The 22742-nt window shown below is 68.9% G+C and overlaps 2 protein-coding genes across 4 annotated transcripts; both read left to right on the top strand.

Moving 5' to 3' along the window:
• The first annotated feature begins 1854 nt into the window (after positions 1-1854).
• Positions 1855-14074, top strand: EML3 (EMAP like 3). Of its 2 annotated transcripts, XM_074567989.1 has the most exons (23): positions 1855-2054; positions 3126-3284; positions 3738-4026; positions 4806-4913; positions 5485-5513; positions 5638-5664; positions 5748-5871; positions 7382-7531; positions 7641-7710; positions 8648-8758; positions 8869-8964; positions 9091-9225; positions 9326-9464; positions 9564-9715; positions 10544-10669; positions 10760-10891; positions 11781-11848; positions 12128-12216; positions 12342-12439; positions 12538-12625; positions 13021-13119; positions 13215-13345; positions 13718-14074. In XM_074567989.1, exons 1-23 carry the CDS (start codon positions 2003-2005, stop codon positions 13910-13912), a joined length of 2667 nt encoding a protein of 888 aa, XP_074424090.1. In that variant the 5' UTR covers positions 1855-2002; the 3' UTR covers positions 13913-14074. The 2 variants fall into 2 exon arrangements, with proteins under 2 accessions (XP_074424090.1, XP_074424091.1); XM_074567990.1 differs by lacking the exon at positions 3738-4026 and having other exon boundaries at positions 1962-2054.
• A 328-nt stretch (positions 14075-14402) lies between these two features.
• Positions 14403-22729, top strand: MTA2 (metastasis associated 1 family member 2). 2 transcript variants are annotated; one of them, XM_074567992.1, is made up of 18 exons: positions 14403-14564; positions 15640-15707; positions 15835-15928; positions 16465-16582; positions 16681-16744; positions 16842-16959; positions 17061-17163; positions 17248-17347; positions 17456-17644; positions 17751-17825; positions 17947-18002; positions 18103-18200; positions 18907-19046; positions 19666-19894; positions 19983-20072; positions 20673-20824; positions 21342-21490; positions 22297-22729. In XM_074567992.1, exons 1-18 carry the CDS (start codon positions 14537-14539, stop codon positions 22466-22468), a joined length of 2043 nt encoding a protein of 680 aa, XP_074424093.1. In that variant the 5' UTR covers positions 14403-14536; the 3' UTR covers positions 22469-22729. The 2 variants fall into 2 exon arrangements, with proteins under 2 accessions (XP_074424093.1, XP_074424092.1); XM_074567991.1 differs by having other exon boundaries at positions 17944-18002.
• The last annotated feature ends 13 nt before the right edge of the window (positions 22730-22742 follow it).

Here is a 22742-nt window from a genome sequence, read left to right as displayed (position 1 = left end):
GGGGGGTCCTAGGTCCCTGTCCCCCTTTTGGGGGGGTCCTGGGTCCCTGACCCTATTTTGGGGGGGTCCTGGGTCCCTGACCCCATTTTTGGGGGGGGATTCGTGGGTCCCTATATCCGTTTTGGGGGGGTCCTGGGTCCCTGTCCCCATTTTGGGGGGGTCCTGGGTCCCTATACCCGTTTTGGGGGGGGGTCCTGGGTCCCTGTCCCCCTTTTGGGGGGGTCCTGGGTCCCTGACCCTGTTTTGGGGGGGTCCTGGGTCCCTGACCCCATTTTTGGGGGGGGATTCGTGGATCCCTATATCCGTTTTGGGGGGGTCCTGGGTCCCTGTCCCCATTTTGGGGGGGTCCTGGGTCCCTATACCCGTTTTGGGGGGGGGTCCTGGGTCCCTGTCCCCATTTTGGGGGGGTCCTGGGTCCCTATACCCGTTTTGCGGGGGGGTCCTGGGCCCCTGACCCCATTTTGGGGGAGTCCTGGGTCCCTATCCCCGTTTTGGGGGGGTCCTGGGTCCCTGTCCCCATTTTGGCAGGGGGGGTTCTGGGTCCCTATCCCCGTTTTGGGGGGATCCTGGGTCCCTGACCCCATTCTGGGGGGGGGATCTGTGGGTCCCTATCCCCGTTTTGGGAGGAGTCTTGGGTCCCTGTCCCCCTTTTGGCAGGGGGGGTCCTGGGTCCCTGACCCCATTTTTGGGGGGGGATTCGTGGGTCCCTATATCCGTTTTGGGGGGGTCCTGGGTCCCTGACCCCATTTTGGGGGGGGGATCTGTGGGTCCCTATCCCCGTTTTGGGGGGGGGTCCTGGGTCCCTGTCCCCCTTTTGGCAGGGGGGGGTCCTGGGTCCCTGTCCCCATTTTGGGGGGGGGATCTGTGGGTCCCTGTCCCCATTTTGGGGGGGTCCTGGGTCCCTGACCCCATTTTGGGGGGGGGGGAATCTGTGGGTCCCTATCCCCGTTTTGGGGGGAGTGTTAGGTCTCTGTCCCCCTTTTGGGGGGGGGTCCTGGGTCCCTGTCCCCGATCTGGGGGGGGTCCTGGGCCCCTGTCCCCCTTTTGGGGGGGGCCTGGATCCCTGACCCTGTTTTGTGGGGAGTCTTGGGTCCCTGTCCCCCTTTTGGGGGGGTCCTGGGTCCCTGCCCCCGTTCTGGGGGGGGGGGTCCTGGGTCTCCTATGGCGGGGGGGGGGGGTGACACTCCGGGCGCCTGGGTCCCTTCCGGGGGCGACACTTTCACTTTCGGGATGAATCAGGGCCGTCGGCGCCTTTTGTTGTGGGTTCGGGGTGCTGGGATGTGCCCCCCCCCCACCTCGATTCATCCCGAAACCGGGGTGCTGGGGGGGTGGGGGCTGCCCCACGGTTATGGGGTGCCCCCCACCCCCCTCACGCCCCCTCAGGCATCCGGGCCTGAGCCCCCCCCCCGGCAGAGTGGGGCAGGGGGGTGATGGGGGTCTCGCAATGGGGTGATTTATGGGGAGGGGGGGGCAGCCCCATCGATGGCAACATGGCGGAGGGGGATGGAAAAGGGTGGGGGGTGTCTGTGGGGGGGCCCTCGCCCCAGATAATTTGCTGGGGGGGGGGTTGAGGCAGGGGGGGCAAGCCCCATCAATGGCAACATGGTGTGTGGGGGTCCCCAAATCTGCTGGGGGGGGTCCCCTCACCCCAAATACTCCGCTATGGGGGGGGTTATGGGGAGGGCTGAACCCCATCGGTGGCAACATGGGGGGGGCCTCACCCCAAATAATTCGCTGGGGGGGGGGTTGGGGGGGGGACACCAAGCCCCATCGACAGCAACATGGCGGGGGGCTCGTGGGTGCCTTTTGGGGGGCCCTCACCCCAAATAATCCGCTCGGGTTGGGTCAGGGCTGGGGGGGCTGTCCCGGGGGGGGCAGTGGGGTGCGTGGGGGGGTGTCTTTGCCTGTCCCCCCCCCGCCATGGAGGCGGCGGCGGAGGGGAAATGACGGCGGCGCTTCCTGGGGCGGCGAAGGCCCGAGGCCTGGCGTGGGCCCGGCCGCCATGGAGTCCCAGCCCGGCCCCCCCGCCGTGGAGCCCCTGCCCGGCCCCCCCGGTGAGTGTGTGTGGGGCGCCCCCCCCCAGGGATCCCCTGCTGCCCCCCAGAAATGGGGCTGGGGAATGGCTGGGGGGGGGGAGAGGGATGTCTGGGTCCACGGTGGGGTTTTTGGGGGGGGGGGAAGGGGGGGGGTTGTGGGGTCCCGGGACATCTGGGTGCTGGGGGGTGACATGGGGGGTCCCCAGACCCCTGGGTGCTGGGGGGTGACACGGGGGTCCCCAGACACATGGGTCCCTCCCTGGGTGCTGGGGGGGTGGCACAGGGGGGGTCCCCAGACGCCTGGGTGCTGGGGGGTGACATGGGGGTCCTGCAACATCTGGGTCCCTGGGTGCTGGGGGGTGACACAGGGGTCCCTGGACTCCTGGGTCCCTCCTTGGGTGCTGGGGGGTGATACGGGGGGGGGGGGGGGGGGGTGGTGTCACCGGACCTCTGGGTCCTGGGGGGTGACACTGGGGTCCCCGGACACTTGGGTCCCTCCCTGGGTGCTGGGGGGTGACATGGGGGTCCTGGGACATCTGGGTGCTGGGGGTGACACGGGGGGGGTCACTGGGCCCCTGGGTGCTGGGGGGCGGCACAGGCGTCCTGGGACGTCGGGGTGCTGGGGGGTGACACGGGGGGGGGTCCCCAGACCCCTGGGTGCTGGGGGGTGGCACAGAGGTCCTGAGACATCGGGTGCTGGGGGGGCGATATGGGGGTCCCTGCACTCCTGGGTCCTTCCCTGGGTGCTGGGGGGTGACATGGGGGGGTCCCCAGACACATGGGTCCCTCCCTGGGTGCTGGGGGGTGATATGGGGGTCCCTGGACTCCTGGGTCCCTCCCTGGGTGCTGGGGGGTGACACGGGTGGGTCATTGGACCCCTGGGTGCTGGGGGGTGACACGGGGGTCCTGGGATGTTTGGGTGCTGGGGGGTGACACGGGGGTCCCCAGACACCTGGGTCCTTCCCCGGGTGCTTGGGGGGTGATATGGGGGTCCCGGGACACCTGGGTACCTGGGTGCTGGGGTGAAGCCGGTGTCCCCGGCCGCCTGCGTCCCCTGGCAGCCCTGTGTCACCCTCTCCCCTCCCGCAGGCGAGGTGGCCCCCCCCGGCCCCCCGGACCCCCTGGAGCTGCGCCTGGGGCGGCTGGAGGAGGAGCTGGCGCTGGTGAAGGCGGCTTTGTCCGATGCCCTGCGACGCCTCGGCCTCTACGACCAGCACCTGCCCCGGCTCCTGCGGCACCTGCCCCACGGTGAGGCCCCCCCCGCCATGGGGTGCCCCCCCCCCGCCATGGGGTTCCCCCCACCATGGGATTCCTTCTCTGGAAGCCCGGGTCCCCCTGGAAACCTGGGTTCCCCCACGTTCCAAGGGGTCCCTTGGCTGGAAACCTGGGTGCCCCCCCCCACTTCCATGGGTGTCCCCCCCCTGCCATGGGGCCCCCCCCGCTTCCGTGGGGTCCCCTCCAGCCCTGGGGTCCCTTGTCTGGAAGCCTGGGTCCCCCTGGAAACCTGGGTGCCCCCCTGCTTCCATGGGGTTGCCCCCCCCATCCCATGGGGTCCTTCCCCCCCATGGGGTCCCTCGTCTGGAAATCTGGGTCCCCCCCACAAACTTGGGTGTCCCCCCCCCGACACCTGGGTTGGGGGGGGTGTGAGGGGGTGGGAGTTTTGGGTGCTGACCCCTCTCCTTCCCTCCCCTCCCCCCCCAGCACCCAATGGCGCCATCCCGGAGCCCTGCCTGCACCTGGACCCCGACGTGCCCCCCCCAGCCCCCCCTGAACCCCCCCGAGCCGTCAGCGTGGGGACACAGACGGAGGAGACCCCCCCAACCCCAGAGGCGCCGAGAGCTGGCGGGGACCAGGGGACCCCCCAGGAGCCACCCCCCCCGGGGTCCCCCCCCTGCCCCCCGGGCCCCCCCCCGGCCTCCCCGGAGCCCCCCACTCCCGATTCCCCCCCGACGGCCCCCAGCCCGGCCCCCCGGGGTGCCCACAAAGAGCTGTAAGGATGGGGGGGGTGATGTTTTGGGCTGGGGGGGGAGCGGGAGGCCGTGGGGAGAAGGACGTGGGGGTGCTGGGTCTGATGGGGGGGGGCTGTGGGGAGAGGGATGGGGGGGCCTGTGCGGGGGGGGGGCCGTGGGAAGGAGGATGGGGGGGCTGGGTCTGCTGGGGGGGGCTGTGGGGGGAGGGATGGGGGGTCGGGAAGGATTTGTGGGTGAGATGTGGGGGGCTGTTAACTCGTTACTGATGGTGTTCCCCCGTGTCCCCCCCCGTGCCCCCGTGTCCCCCCCGTCCCCTGCGTCCCCCCCGCGCCCCATGTCCTCTCCGTGTCCCCCCATGTCTCCTGTGTCCCCGTGTCCCACCATGTCCCCCCGTGCCCCCCTGTCCCCCCCGTCTCCCCCTGAACCCCATGTCCTTCTGTGTCCCCGTGTGCCCCCGTGTCCCCCTGTGCCCCTGTGTCCCCCCTGTGCCCCCCCATTCTCCCCGTGTCCCCCTGTGTCCCCGTGTCCCCCCTGTGCCCCATGTCCCCCCATTCCCCCCATGTCCCCCTGTGTCTCCTGTGTCTCCCTGTGTTCCCATGTCCCCCGTGTCCCCCTTTGCCCCCGTGTTCTCATGTCCCCCGTGTCCCCCCTGTCCTCCTGTGTCTCCTGTGCCCCGCTGTGTTCCCATGTCCCCATGTCCCCATGTCTCCTCTTGCTCCCTGTATCCCCATGTCCCTTCTGTCTTCTGTGTCCCCCCGTGTCCCCATGTCCCCCCCGGGTCCCCCCCGTGTCCCCCCAGCCTGCGCAGACACAGCTCCTCCTCTGGCAGCGCCAGCCCCCGGCAGCGCCTCAGCAGGAAAGCGGCTTCATCCGCCAACCTCCTGCTGCAGGCGGGGAGCCCCGAGAGGTGGGGGACACCCCCCGCACCCCCAAACCCCCCCGCACCCCCACAGACCCCCCCTGCACCCCCACAATCCCCCCGCATCCTGCCCCACACCCCACACACCCCTCCCTGCACCCACACACACACCCCCGCACGCCCGCAGCCCCCCTGCACACCCCCACACACCCCCCTGCACCCCCACAGACCCCCCCGCACCCCCACAACCCCCCCAAAACCCCCCTGCACCCCCACAGAGCCCCACGTTCCCCCTGCATCCCCCCTGCATCCCCCCGTCCTCCTGCACCCCCAAACTTCCCCTGCACCCCTGTCCCCCCCCGCAGCCCCACATCCCCCCCTGCACCCCACAGACCCCCCCCTGCACCCCTCCTGCACCCCCAAACCTCCCCTGCACCCCCACATAGCCCCCTGCACCCATGTCCCCGCCCTGCAACCATGTCCCTCCCCTGGACCCCCAAACCTCCCCTGCACCCATGTGTCCCCCCCGCACCCCGACATAGCCCCCTGCACCCCCAAACCTCCCCTGCACCCCCCTGCACCCCCACACCCCCCTGCTGACGCCGCCTCTCCCTGGCAGCCGCCCGAAGGAGCCCACCCTGAGCCCAGGTGGGTGCTGGGGGTCGGGGGGGGGGGGGGTGTTTTTTGGGGTGCAGGCGGGAGTGTTATGTGATTACTGGGGCTCATTTTTGGGGTGTAACATCATTTCTCCCCGCCCCCTACCCCCCCCCAGGGTCGCGCCGTGGGAACTACAACCTGGGTGAGGCTCGGGGGCATCCGTCCGGCCGGGGGGCGGGGGCCGGGGGCCATGGGGTGACCCCCGGCGTCGTCCCCCCCCCACAGAGGGGGTGTCGGTGAAGATGTTCCTGCGGGGCCGCCCCATCACCATGTACGTGCCCTCGGGGCTGGGCCCCTACGGGGGGCTACGGGCCGAGCTGCCCCCCGAGCGCCTCCAGCTTGACTGGGTGTATCCTGCAAACCGCGCCCCCCCTGCCATGGGGTGTCCCATCTATGGGCCCCCCCCCCCAAATCTGGGATTCCCTAGCCCTCTCTGGGGGTCCCCATCCCTCTCTGGGGGGTCCCATCCCTGTCCCCATTAGCCTCTGGGGGTCCCCATTCCTTCTCTGGGGGGTCCCATCCCCATCCCCATCCCCTTCTGGGGGTCCCCATCCCTCTCTGGGTGGGGTCCCATCCCCCTCCCCATCCTCATCAACCTCTGGGGGTCCCCATCCCCTTCTGGGGGTCCCCATCCCTGTCCTCATCCCTTCTGGGGGGTCGCCATCCTTGTCCCCGTCCCTGTCCCGGTCCCCATCCCTCTCTGGGGGGGGTCCCTGTGCCTCTCGGAGGGGGGTCTCATCCCTGTCCCCATTCCCTCTCTGGGGGTCCCATCTGTCCCCATCCCTCTCTGGGGGGTCCCCATTCCTCTCTGGGGGTCCCATTCCTGTCTCCATCACTCTCTGGGGGTCCCTGTCCCCATTCCCTCTCTGGGGGTGTCCCCATCCTTGTCCCCATCCCTTCTGGGTGTCTCTGTCCCTGTCCCCAGCCCCATCCCTCTCTGGGGGGTCCCCATCCCTCTCCTGGGGTCCCATCCCTGTCCCCATCAGCCTCTGGGGGTCCCCATTCCCTCTCTGGGGGTCCCATCCCTGTCCCCATCCCTCTCTGGGGGTCCCTATCCCTCTCTGGGGGGGTCCATATCCCTGTCCCCAGCCCCACTCCCTCTCTGGGGGTCCCTATCCCTCTCTGGGAGGGTCCATATCCCTGTCCCCAGCCCCACTCCCTCTCTGGGGGTCCCTATCCCTCTCTGGGGGTCCCATCCCTGTCCCCATCCCTCTCTGGGGGTCCCCATTCCCTCTCTGGGGGTCCCATCCCTGTCCCCATTCCTCTCTGGGGGTCCCCATCCCTCTCTGGGGGTCCCCATTCCCACTCTGGGGGTCCCATCCCTGTCCCCATCCCTCTCTGGGGGTCCCTATCCCTCTCTGGGGGGGTCCATATCCCTGTCCCCAGCCCCACTCCCTCTCTGGGGGTCCCTATCCCTCTCTGGGGGTCCCATCCCTGTCCCCATCCCTCTCTGGGGGTCCCCATTCCCTCTCTGGGGGTCCCATCCCTGTCCCCATCCCTCTCTGGGGGTCCCAATTCCCTCTCTGGGGGTCCCGTCCCTGTCCCCATCCCTCTCTGGGGGTCCCCATTCCCTCTCTGGGGGTCCCGTCCCTGTCCCCATCCCTCTCTGGGGGTCCCCATTCCCTCTCTGGGGGTCCCATCCCTGTCCCCATCCCTCTCTGGGGGTCCCTATCCCTCTCTGGGGGGGTCCATATCCCTGTCCCCAGCCCCATTCCCTCTCTGGGGGTCCCGTCCCTGTCCCCATCCCTCTCTGGGCGTCCCATTCGGGGGTCCCCACCTGGGAGGTCCCCACCCCATGGGGATGGAGAAGGGGTTGGGGGGGTCCCCACCCCCCGTTGCACCCCTTAACGGAGCCCCAGCTACGGGTACCGGGGCCGGGACAGCCGCTCCAACCTGCACGTGCTGGCCTCGGGCGAGCTGGTTTACTTCATCGCCTGCGTCGTCATCCTCCTGCACGTCCCGCGCCGCCGCCAGCGCCACTACCTGCGCCACAGCGACTGCGTGCGCTGGTGAGCCCCGGGCGGGGGGGGGACCCCGGAGCCATTCCCCCCCCCTCACCCCCTTTTTCTTCCTTCTCTCCCCCCCCTCCCCGACCCCGCTTCCCCGGCTCCATCCCAGCCTGGCCGTGCATCCCGACCGCCTCCGCGTCGCCACGGGGCAGGCGGCTGGCGTGGACAAGGATGGAAAGGTGTGGGGTTGGGAATGGGAATGGGGTGGGATTGGGGATGGGATGGGATAGGTTGGGATTGGGAGTGGGATGGGATTGTAAATGGGGATGGGATTGGGAATGGGAATTGGATTGGGATGGGGTGGTACTGGGAATGGGATGGGGATGGGATGGAATTGGGGATGGGGTGGGGATAGGAATGGGATGGGGGTGAGAAAGGGGATGGGATGGAATTAGGGATGGGAAGCGGTTAGGATGGGGATGGGAATGGGATGGGATGGAGTTGGGAACGGGATGGGGATGGGAATGGGATGGGGTGGAATTGGGGATGGGAATGAGGTGGGGATGGGATGGAGATGGGTTGGGATTGGGGATGGGGATGAGAAAGGGGTGGGGATGGAGTAGGGGATGGATTGGGAATGGGGTGAGATTGGGGATGGAATGGGATTGGGGATGGGATTGGGAGTGGGATGGGACTGTGAATGGGATGGAGATGGGACGGAATTGGGGATGGGATAGGGATAGGAATGGGATGGGATGGAATTGGGAATGGGGTGGGGATGGGAATGGGAATTGGATTAGGATGGGGTGGTACTGGGAATGGGATGGGGATGGGAATGGGGTGGGATTGGTGATCGGATGGGGATGAGATTGGGATGCGCATGAGAATGGGATGGGACTGGGAACTGGAATGGGATGGGATTGGGGATGGGAATGGGACTGGGAATCGGAATGGGATGGGATGGGGATGGCAGCAGGGATGGGATGTGATGAGGATGGGATGGGATGGGGACGGGATGAGGACGGGGCCGTGACGGGGACTGGATGGGGCCGAGGGCAGGATGGGACGGGGATTTTTGCCCCCCTCCCCCTGCCATGGGATGGGTCCCCCCGGTCTCCCCTGCCCCCCGACCCTCGCTGTCCCCCCCCTGCCCCCCGACCCGCGCTGTCCCCGCAGCCACTGCAGCCCGTCGTGCACATCTGGGACTCGGCCACGCTCCTCACGCTCCAGCAAATCGGCCTCGGCAGCTTCGAGCGCGGCGTGGGCTCCCTCGCCTTCTCCACCGCCGTGAGCCCGCGTCGTCATCCCCCCCCCCCGCCCCCGTCCCTCTGTGTGTGCGCGTGTCCCCCGCCTTGTCCCACATCTGTCCCCCTCACCCCTGTGTCGTCCCCCCCCAGGACCAGGGTGCCTTCCTCTGCGTGGTGGACGACTCCAACGAGCACATGATGTCGGTGTGGGACTGCGCCCGCGGCACCAAGCAGGCGGAGGTGAAGGTGAGGGCGACCCCCGGCATCTGCGGCTTTTTTTTTTTTTCGGGGTGGTGGGGGGGGGGAATGGAGGGCTGATCGGCCCCCCCACCCCACCCCGAGCATCGGGGCTGACGATTTGTCCCCCCGCAGAGCACGAACGAGTCGGTGCTGACGGTGGAGTTCAACCCCCAGGACAGCGGCAGCATCATCACCAGCGGCAAATCCCACGTCTACTTCTGGACCTGGAGCGGGGCCACCCTCACCAAGAAGCAGGGCATTTTCGGGGTGAGCGGCGTGCCCCAGGGGGGCTTTTTTTTGGGGGGGAGGGGGGTGTGGGGCAGATTTGTGCTGATTCTATTTGTGTGTCATCCCCCCGGCCCCGTAGAAGTACAAAAAGCCCAAGTTCATCCAGTGCTTCATCTTCGACGCCGCTGGGGATGTGCTGACGGGAGACTCCGAAGGCAACATCCTCACCTGGACCCGCGCCGCCGGGGACGGCCGCGCGCCGGGGAAGGGTGGCAAAGGTAGGGGGGGCACATGGATTTAAAGGTTGGGGGGGACACAGGGGACCGTGGGGCAGCTCTGGCTGGGGGGGGGGACGTGTTTTAACCCCGGCTCCGCAGAGACGTACCAGATCGGGCAGCAAACCCGGGCGCACGAAGGCAGCATCTTCGCCCTGTGCCGCCGGCGAGACGGGACGGTGCTGAGCGGCGGCGGAAAGGACCGGAGGGTGGTCTGCTGGAGCCCCGCGCTCGCCCTGCTGCAGGAGGCCGAGGTGGGCGACCCGGCCCCCCCAAAAAAAACCCTCTCTGACACCCAAATCCCGCCCCATGCCCCCCGCAAAACCCCCTCTGACCCCCAAAACCTGCCCCAGACCCCCCCCAAAACCCACTCTGGCATCCAGAACCTCTCCCAGATCCCTGCCAAAACCCACTCTGACCCCCAAAACGTGTCCCAGCTACCCCCAAAACCCACTGTGATCCCCAAAACCTGCCCCAGACCCCCCCAAACACACTCTGGCACCCAGAACCTGCCCCAGACCCCCCCAAAACCCCCTCTGACCCCCAAAACCCACTCTGGCATACAGAACCTCTCCCAGACCCCCGCCAAAACCCACTCTGACCCACAGAACCTGCCCCAGACCCCCCCAAAACCCACTCTGACCCCCAAAATGGCACCCTGAACCTGCTCCAGACCCCCCCAAAACCTGCTCTGGCACCCAGAACCCGCCCCAGACCCCCCAAAACCCCCTCTGACCCCCAAATCCTGCCCCAGACCCCCCCCCAAAACCTGCTCTGACCCCCAAAACCATCTCTGACCCCCAGAACCTGCCCCAGGTGGGTCTCTCCAAGCGACTCGGGGCAGGGGTGACCATGCTGGGGAGGTTTTGGGCTGCCCCCCCGAGATCCCCCCCTCCAACTTTGCCCCCCAAGCTCCCGGAACGCTTCAGGGCGAGAGTGACGATGCTGGGGGAGGACGTGGGGTGCCCTCCCTCTGCCCCCCAGCTCCCTGAGCGATTCGGGTGGGGGTGACCGTAGTCGGGGGGTTTTGGGGTGCCCCCCCCTCCCCTCTGACACCCCCCCCCCACTTCTCTGCCCCCCAGCTCCCCGAGCGCTTCGGGGCGGTGCGGACCATCGCGGAGGGACCCGGGGACGAGCTGCTGGTGGGGACGACCCGCAACGCCCTATTGCGGGGGACGCTGGCCGCCGGCTTCACCCCCATCGTGCAGGTGGGGTCAGGGAAATGGCGGGGGGGGAGGGGGGGCAGGAGGGGGTCTCCCCGCTATGGGGGTGATAACCCCCCCTTTCCCCCCCCCCAGGGACACACGGACGAGGTGTGGGGCTTGGCCACCCACCCCAGCTCCTGCCTCTTCCTCACCTGCGGCCACGACCGGCAGCTCTGCCTGTGGGACGGGCAGGAGCACGCCCTGGCGTGGAGCCTGGCGCTGGAGGTGGGGGGCTGGGGGGGCGCAGGAGGCTTGTATGGGGGTACAGGGGGCTGGGGGGGCTCGAGGGACCAGGGGTTGGTATGGGGGTACAGGGGGGCTGGGGGGACTGGAGGGACCAGGGGGCTGGGGGCTGGTCTTGGGGTACAGGGTGGTCAGAGTGGGGGTAGGAGTCAGGTATGGGGGGGCTGGAAGGAGCAGGGGGCTGGTACGGGGGGGCAGGGGGGGCAGGACCCTGGTATGGGGGTACAGGGGGCTGGGGGGGCTCAAGGGACGAGGGGTTGGTATGGGGGTACGGGGGGGCTGGGGGGACTGGAGGGACCAGGGGGCTGGGGGCTGATATGGGGGTACAGGGGGGGTCAGAGTGGGGGTAGGAGTCATGTATGGGGGGGCTGGAAGGAGCAGGGGGCTGGTACAGGGGTACAGGGGCTCGGGGGGGGCAGGAGCCTGGTATGGGGGTACAGGGGGCTGGGGGGGCTGGAGGGAGCAGGGGGCTGGTATGGGGGTACAGGGGGGCTGAGGGGACTGAAGGGACAAGGGGTCAGGAGCTTGGTTTGGGGGTACAGGGGGTCGGGGGGGGTCAGGAGCCTGGTATGGGGGTACAGGGGTCTGGGGGGCTTGAGGGAGCAGGGGGCTGGGGGCTGGTGTGGGGGTACAGGGGGGCTGGGGGTCAGGAGTCTGATGTGGGGGTACAGGGGGGTCAGAGTGGGGGTAGGATTTGGGTATGGGGGGGCCAGGAGGGAGCAGGGGGCTGGTGTGGGGATACAGGGGGGTTGGGGAGGGGCAAGAGCCTGGTAGGGGGGTACAGGGGGGCTGGGGGCTGGTGTGGGGGGACGCAGGGGTCCGGGGAGGGGGGGTCCGGTGGCCGCATGCCCTGATGTCCCCATCCCCGCAGGACACAGGGCTCTGCGCTGACTTCCACCCAGGGGGGCAAGTGGTGGCCGTGGGGCTGCTGACGGGGCGGTGAGTGACGGGGGACATGGAGTTGGGGGGGGGACACACACACACAGTGGCTGGGGACATGGTGCCACGCAGGGGGATGGCAGGACAGGGACGGGGCGGGGGGGGACACACAGGGAACCCCGCGGACCCCGTGTCCCCCCCCCCCCGTCCTCGCTCTCCCCCCATCCCTGCGGTGCCCTGTCCCCCCTCCCCATGTCCTCCTGTCCCCTCGTGTCCCACTGTCCCCCCCCCATGTCCTTGTGTCCCCCTGTCCCCCCCGTGTCCCCACTGTCCCCACAGGTGGCTAGTGCTGGACACGGCAACTCAGCAGCCGCTGGCCGGGGGCTCGGACGGGAACGAGCAGCTCTCGGTGGTGCGGTTCTCCCCAGGTGAGCCCCCATCCCCATAACCGGGGGGGGGGCACCCCTCTGTTTCCCCCCCACAATGTCCCCAACCCCTTCTCCTTGTCCCCAACCCCTCGTCCCTGTCCCCAACCCCTTCCCTGTCCCCGCAGACGGCTCCTTCCTGGCCATCGGCTCCCACGACAACTTCATCTACATCTACAGCGTCACCGAGGGGGGCCGCAAATACACCCGCTTCGGCCGCTGCACAGTGAGATTTTGGGAGGGGTGGGGGGCACCGGGGATCCCCCCTGTCCCCCGCTGTCCCCAACACCCCTCCTGTCGTCCCCCCCCCGCCCTATCCCCCAGGGCCACTCCAGTTTCATCACCCACCTGGACTGGTCCAAGGACGGCCGCTTCATCATGTCCAACTCGGGGGACTACGAGATCCTCTACTGTGAGTGGGGGGGGGCAGATGGGGGGGGCTGGTGAGCCCCCCCGTTATCCATCTGGGAACCCCCCAGGGGCTGGTGGCCCCCCCTTATCCAACTGCGACCCCCCCAGGGGCTGGTGGACACCCCATTATCCTGCTGGGACCCCCCCCAGGGCATGGTGGGCCCCCCCTTATCCATCTGAGACCCCCCCAGGGGCTGGCGTGCCCCCCCCCTCATCCTGCTGGGACCCCCAGCATGGGGGGTTTACAGTGCACCCCTTCGTCCCCTGGGACCCCTGGGGATGTGGGGGGGTGCTGGTGTGCATCCCGCTCTCCCCCAGAGTCTTGGGGGGGCCGGGGGGGTCTCACTGCCTCTGTGTGTCCCGTCCCCCCCCCCCCCCACCTGCCCCAAATCCCAGGGGACGTCGCCGGGGGCTGCAAACTGCTCCGTAACCGCTTCGAGAGCCGGGACCGGGAATGGGCGTCCTACACCTGCGTCTTGGGCTTCCACGTCTTCGGTGAGCGCTGCGGGGGGGGGTGTCCTAGGGGATATGGGGGGGTCTTGAGGGATCCCCCTGACCTCCCCCCCCCACCCCGGCGATGTCCCCTGCAGGCGTCTGGCCCGATGGCTCGGATGGCACCGACATCAACTCCCTGTGCCGGTCCCACCACGAGCGGGTGGTGGCCGTGGCCGACGACTTCTGCAAAGTCCATCTCTTCCAGTACCCCTGCGCCCGCCCCAAGGTTGGGGGGGGAAGGGGGGGGTTATGGGGGGGCCCAAAACCTCGGGGGGGACTGGGGAGGGCCATGGAGGGGACCAAAATCTCAGGTGGGGTGAGCTGGGGGGCCCGTGGGGGGCTATGGGCGGGTCCAAAACCTCGGGTGGGGTGGGCTGGGGGTCCAGGGAGGGCCGTGGGGGGCTGGTGGGGGGCTATGGGGGGGTCCAGACCTCCAGGTGGGGTGGGCTGGGGGGCCTGGGGGGGTTCAGTGGGGGTCTGGACCCCCGAGTGGGGTGGGCTGGGGGGCCATTGGAGAGGCCGTGGGCAGGCGTGTGTGTGCAACGCAAGTGCGAGGGGAGGCCGCCCACGCGTGAACACGCGTGTCCAACCCCGGCAGGCGCCCAGCCACGTGTACGGGGGCCACGGCAGCCACGTCACCAACGTCCGCTTCACCCACGACGACGGCCACCTCGTCTCCCTGGGGGGCAAGGACACCAGCGTCTTCCAGTGGCGGGTGCTGGGGGGGCCACCCCCACCCTGCCCCCGCTCGCCCTGTACCCCGGAGCCCGGGGGGGACCCCGAGCCCCGCTGAGCCCCTCCCCCCCTTTTTGCTTCCTCTTCTGCCTCCTCTTCCTGCGGGACCAAAGGGGGGGGGGGTTCTGTGTGTGTCCCCCCCCCCACATTTTTATGCTGCACTGTGAGAGGCATCAATAAAGCCTGGGGTCAGGGGCCTGCGCTCCGCCTCTTTCCCGTCCGCCCGCTTCCCGGAAGTCGCTTTCCCACCCGACCCCGTTTCCGTGAAGCTCGTCGGTTCCGGGCGGAACTTACCGAGCCCCTTCCGGAGGAGCCGGAAGCTCTTCCGGAGGGATTCGAACCCGCGCCGAGGAGTCACGAAGCTCTTCCGGAAAGACACGAAGCTGCTCCGGAAAGATCCGAAGCTCTTCCGGGAAGACCCGAAGCCACCCTGAGGAGTCCCGAAGCTGTTCCGGAAAGAGCCGAAGACTCCCCGAGGAGTCCCGAAGCTGTTCCGGAAAGACCCGAATCCCTTCCGAAAGTTCCCGAGGTCTCTCCGGAAGCGCCCGAACCCTTTCCGAAGCTACCCGAAGCTCTCCGGAGGCGGCCGAACGGGTCGTGCCGGTGCGGAGGCGGCGGGAGCGGGAGGCGATGAAGCGCGGCCGGGGCCGGGCCCGGGGGTAGCGCGGCCCAACGAGCGGCCATGGCGGCCAACATGTACCGCGTCGGCGGTGAGCGGGGGCCGGGGGTGAGGGGAGAACGGGATCGGGGCCCCGCGCCTCTGAGGGGACGGGGGAGGTGGGTCCTGTGAGGGGAAGAGGGGGGTTCGTGAGGGACGGGGGAGGCCGTGAGGGACGGGGGGGACCGTGAAGGGATTGGGGAGCCCTGTGAGGGCATTAGGGGGGACCGCGAGGAGGAGGAACGTCTGGGGGAGTGGGGTGTCCCACAAGGGGAAGGGGGGGGGGTCCGGTGAGGAGATTGGGGGCGCCCCTGAGGGGTTTGGGGGGGCCTGTGAGGGCATTAGGGGAGCCCGTAAGGAGGAGGAAGGTCTGTGAGGAGGGGGGTGTCCCATAAGGGGAAGGGGGGGGTTCTGGCGAGGAGAGTAGGGGGGTCCCATGAGGGGAAGGGGGGGGTCCCATAAGGGGAAGGGGGGGGGTCCCCGTGAGGGATGGGGGGGGTCGTGAGGGACGGAGGGGGAGTCTGTGAGGAGGAGGGAGTGTTTGTGGGGGGATTAGGGGTGCTCACAAGGGGACGCGAGGAACGGGGGGGCCCGTGAGGAGGAGGGGGGGTACTGTGAGGGGAACGGGGGGCCCTGAGGCCTAGAGGTGGGTGACACTGTCTCCCCCCCGCCGTGTTTGGGGGGCTCTTGGGGTGGGGGCAATACTGTGTCTGTGACAAGAGAGACCCGTCAGGGGGAGCCCCGGCCTCTGTGGGGGGGGTGGGGGTGTCGTCCCGTCTCCCCCCACCTTGGGGGGGGGGGACGACCCCTGGTCTGTAAGGGGGGGGCTGGAGCAGGGTGTCTGCAAAATAAAGGGGGTCCCAGTGTCTGTGAGGAGCCGGGGGCGGTGTTCCGTTTTGCGGGGGGGGGGGGGGGGGGGGGTGTGTGTCCTGTTTTGGGGGCCCCATGGGGTAAGGAAGAGCCCCCCGTCACCGTGAGAAGGCGGGTGGCCCTGTGTCTGCGCAGAGAAATGCCGCTCCATTTTTTTGAGAAGAAAAAGGAGCCCCCCTCTCCCTTTACTTGTTAGAGGAAGAAGGGGAGTTGCCGGGGGGGCTCCCCTCACCACCACCCCCTTTTTTTTTCTGCAGATTACGTCTACTTTGAGAACTCCTCCAGCAACCCCTACCTCGTCCGCCGCATCGAGGAGCTCAACAAAGTGAGCAGCTGCCCCCCCGGGGAAGGCAGGGAGGGGGGCACAGAGCCTTGGGGACCCCCCTTTTATTCCTGGGGGGGGGGGGGGGGAAATCCTTTGCCCCCTCCTCACCTTTATGCCCCGACCCCAGACTGCCAATGGCAACGTGGAGGCCAAGGTGGTGTGTCTCTTCCGCCGACGGGACATTTCCAGCAGCCTCAACAGCTTGGCCGACAGCAATGCCCGTGAGCGTGGGGTGCTGCGTCCCGGGGCGGGGGGGGGGCTCTGGAGGGGTGCTGCACGCCAGGGGGGGGCTGTGGAGGGGTGCGGGGGGGGCTGGGGCTGTGCCCCCCCTTGCCATAGGGCTGGGGTGTGGTGGGGGGCAGACCCCGGCTTGCTGCCGTTCCTGCCTCAGGGCGTTCCGTTCCTTGAGGGTGCTGGGTGGGGGTGTGTGTGTGTTTGTGACACGCCCCCCCCCCCCCAACTTTGGGTGGGGGGAGCCAGATTGTCCCAATCCACCGTCCCTGGGGTGACGCCAGGGGTGGGGGGTCTGGCCCTGCTGGGGGGGCCCCCAGGGCTTCCCGCATGTGTGAGCTGGGCTGCGCTGCACCCCCCCTGCCCCCCCCCCCCGCCCTTCCCCCCCTCGGCCTGGGCTGCTGCCAAAATCCGGGGGGGGGCTGCTGGGAGAACAATGCGCCTCCCAGCTTGACGGTGGTGAGGGGGGGGGCCCCCCTCTGACCACCCCCCCCCGACCCCCCCCCCCACCCTGCCCCACGCCCAGGCGAGTTCGAGGAGGAGTCCAAGCAGCCCACCATGACGGAGCAGCAGCGTCACCAGCTGAAGCACCGCGAGCTTTTCCTCTCCCGGCAGTTCGAATCGCTGCCGGCCACCCACATACGGTGCGTGTCGAGGTCGGGGGGGGGGCCCACCAGGGGGGTGGATCACCCTGTAATGCCCCCCCACCACCACTCCCCCCCACCACTTCTGTGCCCCACAGGGGGAAGTGCAGCGTGACGCTCCTCAATGAGACCGACATTCTTGGCCAGTACCTGGAGAAGGAGGTGAGCCCCACACCCTGCCAAGGCAGGGGGCAGATTTGGGGGGGGGCTCTCACTGAGCTGAGCCCCCCCCCCACCTTTTTCTCCCTGCCCCCCCCAGGACTGCTTCTTCTACTCGCTGGTGTTTGACCCCGTGCAGAAAACTCTCTTGGCCGACCAGGGCGAGATCCGGGTCGGCTGCAAGTACCAGGCAGAAATCCCAGACCGGCTGGCCGAAGGTGTGGGAGGGGGACGGGTGTGGGTGTTTTTTGAGGCGGGGGGGGAAGACTGTGGAGGGGGGAGGGATTTCAGCCTGACCCCACGCACACACTCCCCCCAGGCGAATCGGACAACCGAAACCAGCAGAAAATGGAGATGAAGGTGTGGGACCCCGACAACCCCCTGACGGACCGGCAGATCGACCAGTTCCTGGTGGTGGCACGGTGAGCTGGAGCCGGGGAGGTGCGGGGGGACACGGCGGGGGGGACCCTGCTGACACCCTCCTGCGCCTCTGCGTTTCCCCCCAGAGCCGTCGGGACCTTCGCACGTGCCCTGGACTGCAGCAGCTCCATCCGACAACCCAGCCTGCACATGAGCGCCGCTGCCGCCTCCCGGGACATCACGCTGGTGAGATTTGGGGGGGCCGGGAGGACCCTGATTCCGTGGTGAGGGGGGGCTCCTCCTGATCCCCCCCTCCCCGTTCTGTGCCCCCCCCCCCCCCGTTTTTTCCCCCAGTTCCACGCCATGGACACGCTGCAGCGCAACGGCTACGATCTGGCCAAGGCCATGTCGACGCTGGTGCCGCAGGGGGGGCCGGTGCTGTGCCGCGATGAGATGGAAGAGTGGTCGGCTTCTGAGGCCATGCTCTTCGAGGAAGCGCTGGAAAAATATGGGAAAGACTTCAACGACATCCGGCAGGACTTTGTGAGTTGGGAGGGGGGAGTTCCACAGGACTGGGGGGGGGGGGGGTGGGGTGGGGCAGAGGGTAAAGGAACCCCTCTGGTGTGAGGACTCACTCCTTTCCCTGCAGCTGCCTTGGAAATCCTTGGCCAGCATCGTGCAGTTCTACTACATGTGGAAAACCACCGACCGCTACATCCAGCAGGTAAGGGGTGGTGGGGGGGGCGCTGCTGCGGCCTGGGGGGGCTCCTACAGCATGGAGGGGCTGCCCCAAGCCCCCACAGTGTCCCCCCAACTCGCCTTAACACCGTCCCTGCTCACAGAAGAGGCTGAAGGCAGCAGAAGCGGACAGCAAGCTGAAGCAAGTCTACATCCCCACCTAGTGAGTTGGGGGCGGGGGGGCCTTGGGGGAGGGCCTGGAGCCCCTCCTAGGCCTGGGAGGGGTAAGGTGGGTCCCCCCCTGACCCCCTCTTTCTCCTCAGCACGAAGCCAAACCCCAACCAGATCATCTCGGTGGGCTCCAAACCCGGCATGAATGGGGCCGGCTTCCAGAAGGGGTTGACCTGCGAGAGCTGCCACAGTCAGTGGGGTGGGGGGGTCCTGGGGGGTGTGTGTGCGGCGGAGGGGGGGTCCTGGGGCAGCAGGAATGGGGGGACGCTGGGGTGAGGTGTTCTGGGGCGGAGGAACGAGGGGATGCTGGAGTGGGGGGGGTCTTGGGATGGGGGGCACCGGTGGGTCTGGGCTCTTGGGAGGAAGTTGGGGGGCTGAGGGCAGCAGAATGGGGGGTTAGATGTTGAGGGGGGGTGGGGGGACGGGGGGCTATAGGGGTGGGGGGGTCATGGGCAGCAGGGGGGCAGGAGCAGGGATGTACAGGGGTTAGGGAGACAGGATCGGGGGGCAGCAGGGCCATTATAGGGGCTATGGGGTAGGAATAAGGGCATATAGAGCTCAGGGACAGAATGGGGGGGGTTAAGGGGGCAGGATGGGGGACAGGAGAGCAGTTATAGGGGCTGTGGGGCAGGAGCAGGGATGTATAAGGGTTAGGGGCACAGGATGGGGGGCTTAGGGGGCAGGATGAGGGGGCAGCAGGGCTGCTGTAGGGGCTATGGGGTAGGAGTAGGGGCATATAGAGCTTAGAAGCACAGGATGGGGGGGTTAAGGGGGCAGGATGGGGGGCAGCAGGGCCGCTGTAGGGGCTGGGGGGCAGGATGGGGGTGTTGGAGGGCAGCAGAGTCTCTGCCCACCCTGGGGGGGGTTCTCCATACCCACCTCCGCTCCCCCCACAGCCACCCAGTCTGCCCAGTGGTACGCCTGGGGCCCCCCCAACATGCAATGCCGCCTCTGCGCCTCCTGCTGGATCTACTGGAAGAAATATGGGGGGCTGAAGACCCCCACCCAGCTGGAGGGGGCGGCCCGCAGCGCCTCGGTGAGCCTCAGGGGGTCCGGTCACCCCACTGACCCCCGCCATGTCCCCCACGCCAGGCCCCACATCTCCAGGGGACCCCCCAGCCACCCCAGGGCCGGACCCCACACCCCTGGGGACCCCCTCTGCACCCCCAGCCACCCCAGGGCAGGACCCACCACCCCAAGAGATGCCCCCTGAGCCCCCAGGGACCCCCCCCCCTTGCATCCTCCCAGCCACCCCACACCAGGCCCCACATCTCCAGGGACCCACCCTGAGCCCTCAACCACCTCAGGGCAGGACCCACCACCCCCAGGGACCCCCCCGAGCCCCCAGGGACCCCTGCTGCATCCCCTATCCACCCCGCACCAGGCCCCACATCTCCAGGGGACCCCCCAGCCACCCCAGGGCTGGACCCCATACCCCTGGGGACCCCCCCTGAGCCCCCAACCACCTCAGGGCAGGACCCACCACCCCCAGGGACCCTCCCTGAGCCTCAAGGGACCCCCCGCCACCCCAGGGCGGGACCCACACCCCTGGGGACGCCCCCTGCACCCCCAGCGCCCCCCAGCACCCTCACTGAGCTCCTTAATGATGGTCCTTTTGTCCTTGTGTGTGCGTGTCCCCCCCTCTCTCCTTGCAGGAGCCCCACTCCCGGGGTCACCTCTCGCGCCCCGAAGCGCAGAGCCTCTCCCCTTACACCACCAGCGCCAGTCGGGCCAAGTTACTGGCCAAGAACCGCCAGACCTTCCTGCTCCAGACCACCCGTCTCACCCGCCTGGCCCGCCGCCTCTGCCGCGACGTCCTGCAGCCCCGCCGCGCCGCCCGCCGCCCCTACGCCCCCATCAACGCCAACGCCATCAAGGCCGAGTGTAGGTGACGGTTGGGGGAGGGGGGACACGGCCCCCACCCTCGCAAACCCTCTTCTTCATCCCCTTGCTCCCCCTCCTACTCCCGCAGGCTCCATCCGCTTGCCCAAGGCTGCTAAGGCTCCCCTCAAGATTCACCCGCTGGCCCGGCTGCCCCTCGCCGCCATCGTCAAGGAGCTGGGTGAGGGGGCTGGGGGGCCGGGGGGGGGGTCCCTGGGGGTGTGGGATCCTGCCCTGGGGTGGCTGGGGGGTGCAGGAGGGGTCCCTGAGCGTGCTGGGGGGGTCCCCGGGGCTTCAGGGAGCATCCCTGGGGGTGGGGGGTGCAGCCCTTGGGTGGCTGGGGGTGGTGGGGGGGTCCCTGGGGGTGGAGGGGTGTGGTGCTGGGGGGGGTCCCTGGGGTGTCCGGCGGGTGCTGGGGTGTCCCTGGGAATTTGGGAGATTCCCTGGGAGTGGAGGGACTGGCTGGGGGGAAGGTGCAGGGAGGGGTCCCCAGGGATTCACGGGGGGGAGGTCCCCAGGGAAGTGGGGTCCAGCCCTGGGGTGGGGCTGTCGTGGGGGACACAGGGGGGGCTCCCGGGGGTGCAGGGTCTGGCCCTGGGGCGTCTGGGGGGGTTCCCTGGGGGTGGGGAGCAGCTGGGGGAGACACAGGGGTGGGGTTCCCCACTGGGGCTGTGGGGCTGGATTTTGGGGCTCTGCCCAGGGAGTGGGGGTGGTGTCCTGTGGGGCTGGGGGGAGCCGTGGGGCAGCCCCTAACCCCCTGATTTCCACACCCCCCCTGCAGCCGCACAGGCCCCCCTGAAGCCGAAGACGCCGCGCGGCACCAAGACCCCCATCAACCGGAACCAGCTGAGCCAGAGTCGGGGGCTGGCGGGGCTGGTGGGCAAGAGGGGCTATGAGGGGGCCGGCGAGGGCCACCGCCCCCCCCGAGTACGGGTACGGGCACCTGGGGGGCTACCAGGGGGCAGCAGGGGCCACCAACCCCCCGGTATGGGGGCACTGAAGGGGGCGGGAGCTCGCTGGGAGTGACAGGGAGAGGGGCCTGTGGGAGCAGGGCTGGGGCAGGGCTTGGAGGTGATTGGCAGGGGGTGGAGCCTATGGGGTGATTGACAGGGGAGGGACCTGGGGGATGATGGGCAGGGGTTGGAGCCTATGGGATGATTGGTGGGAGGTGGAGCCTAGGTTGAATGATGGGGCGGGGCTTGGAATGATTGACATGGGGTGGAGCCTGTGGGAAAGGGGTGGGGTCAGATGGGGGTGATTGACAAGGGCCTGCGGGAACAGGGCTGGCCCTGATTGGTTGGGGAAAGGGCCTTGTGGGCGGGGCCCGGGCTGATTGACAAGGGGGAGGACTGAGAGTTGAGTGACAGCTCCGGGCAGGGGTGGGCGGGGCCAAGCGGGGCCAGGGCGGCCTGCGATTGGCCGAGGGGCGGGGCCTGACGCTGCCGCCCAGGTCGGGGGCGGGGCCCTCCCCTTCTCGGCCAACGGGCGCCCTCTGGCGGCGGGGCTGCGCGCTGGGCCTCCCCCTGCCAGCAAGAGGCAGAAGCTGAACCCGGCGGACGCCCCCAACCCCGTCGTCTTTGTGGCCACCAAGGATACCAGGTTCGCCGGGGGGGGCGGCTACGGGGTGTGGGGAGGGGGCTGTGGGGACTTGAGAGGGGACCACGGGGTTTGGGAGGGGGCTATGGAGTCTGGGAGTGGGCTATGGGGCCTGGGGCAGGGGTCTGTGGGGTCTGGGAGGGGGCTAAAGAGATGTGGGAGGGGGCTACAAGTGCCTGGAGAGGGGGCTATGGCGTGCAGGAGTGGGGCTATGGGGATTTGGGAGGGGGCTAAGGGCTCTGGGGACTCGGGGGGCACTACAAGTTCTGGAGAGGGGGCTAAGAGATGTGGGAGGGGGCTAAGGGGTCTGGGAGTGGGCTATGGGGCCTGGGGCAGGGGTCTATGGGGTCTGGGGAGGGGGCTACGGGGCTTGGAGGGGGGACTACAGGGTCTGGGAGGGGGCTACCGGGTCTGGCAGGGGGGGCTATGAGGGCTTGGAAGTGGGCTATGGGGTCTGGGGCGCAGGGCTGCAGCTGGGGCTGAGGGGGGTAGAGGAGGGGGCGGTTGAAGGGCAGAGAGGGGGATCTGGGGGGGCCGTGGGGCAGACAGGGGGTGGCCGTGGGGCAGGGGGTGGTGGTCCACAGGGCCATGAGGTGAAGGGGGGGAGACATATGGGGAGGGCCATGTGGTGGAGAGGGGGGTGCTGTGGGGTGGACAAGGGGGTCAGAAGGGGGGGGCTTGGGATTCTAGGGGGATCATGGGGCGGGGGGGGGGGGGGGGTCGATCTGGGGGCCCATAGGGCAGAGTGGGGGTGTCCCTTCCAACCACCCTCCCCGTTTTTTGCCCCCCCCCCCTCGCCTCCCCACCAGGGCGCTGCGGAAGGCGCTGACGCACCTGGAGCTCCGCCGGGCCGCCCGCCGCCCCAACCTCCCCCTCAAGGTGAAACCGGGGCCCCCCCTGAGGCCGGGGGGAGGGTCCCTGCCCCCCCCCGCACCCCCCCACCCCGCCAGCACCTCGGAGCCCATCGTCCTCGAGGACTGACACCCCTCACCCCCCCCGCCGTCACCGGGCCGGGCCCCTTTTGTATTTTTTTTATTTCCATAGAAATATCCGCCGGGGGAGGGGGGGGTCCCGGTGCCGGTCCGGTGCCCCCCCCTGCCCTTTTACACCCCCCACCCCTGCCGCGGGCCCCTTTTGTACGTGGAGCAATGTCCCCCGCCCCCCAACCCCCCCGGTTTTGTATCTCGGGCTGTCCCGGTTCTGTAGCGCCAGGAAATAAACAAAAACGACGATTTTTCTTCACCGGGGTCCAAAA

The sequence above is a fragment of the Larus michahellis genome, chromosome 31 (assembly GCF_964199755.1).
Source record: "Larus michahellis chromosome 31, bLarMic1.1, whole genome shotgun sequence".
Classification (NCBI taxonomy): domain Eukaryota; kingdom Metazoa; phylum Chordata; class Aves; order Charadriiformes; family Laridae; genus Larus; species Larus michahellis.
Note: the sequence above shows the minus strand (reverse complement) of the source record. Positions and strands in the feature narration are given on the sequence as shown.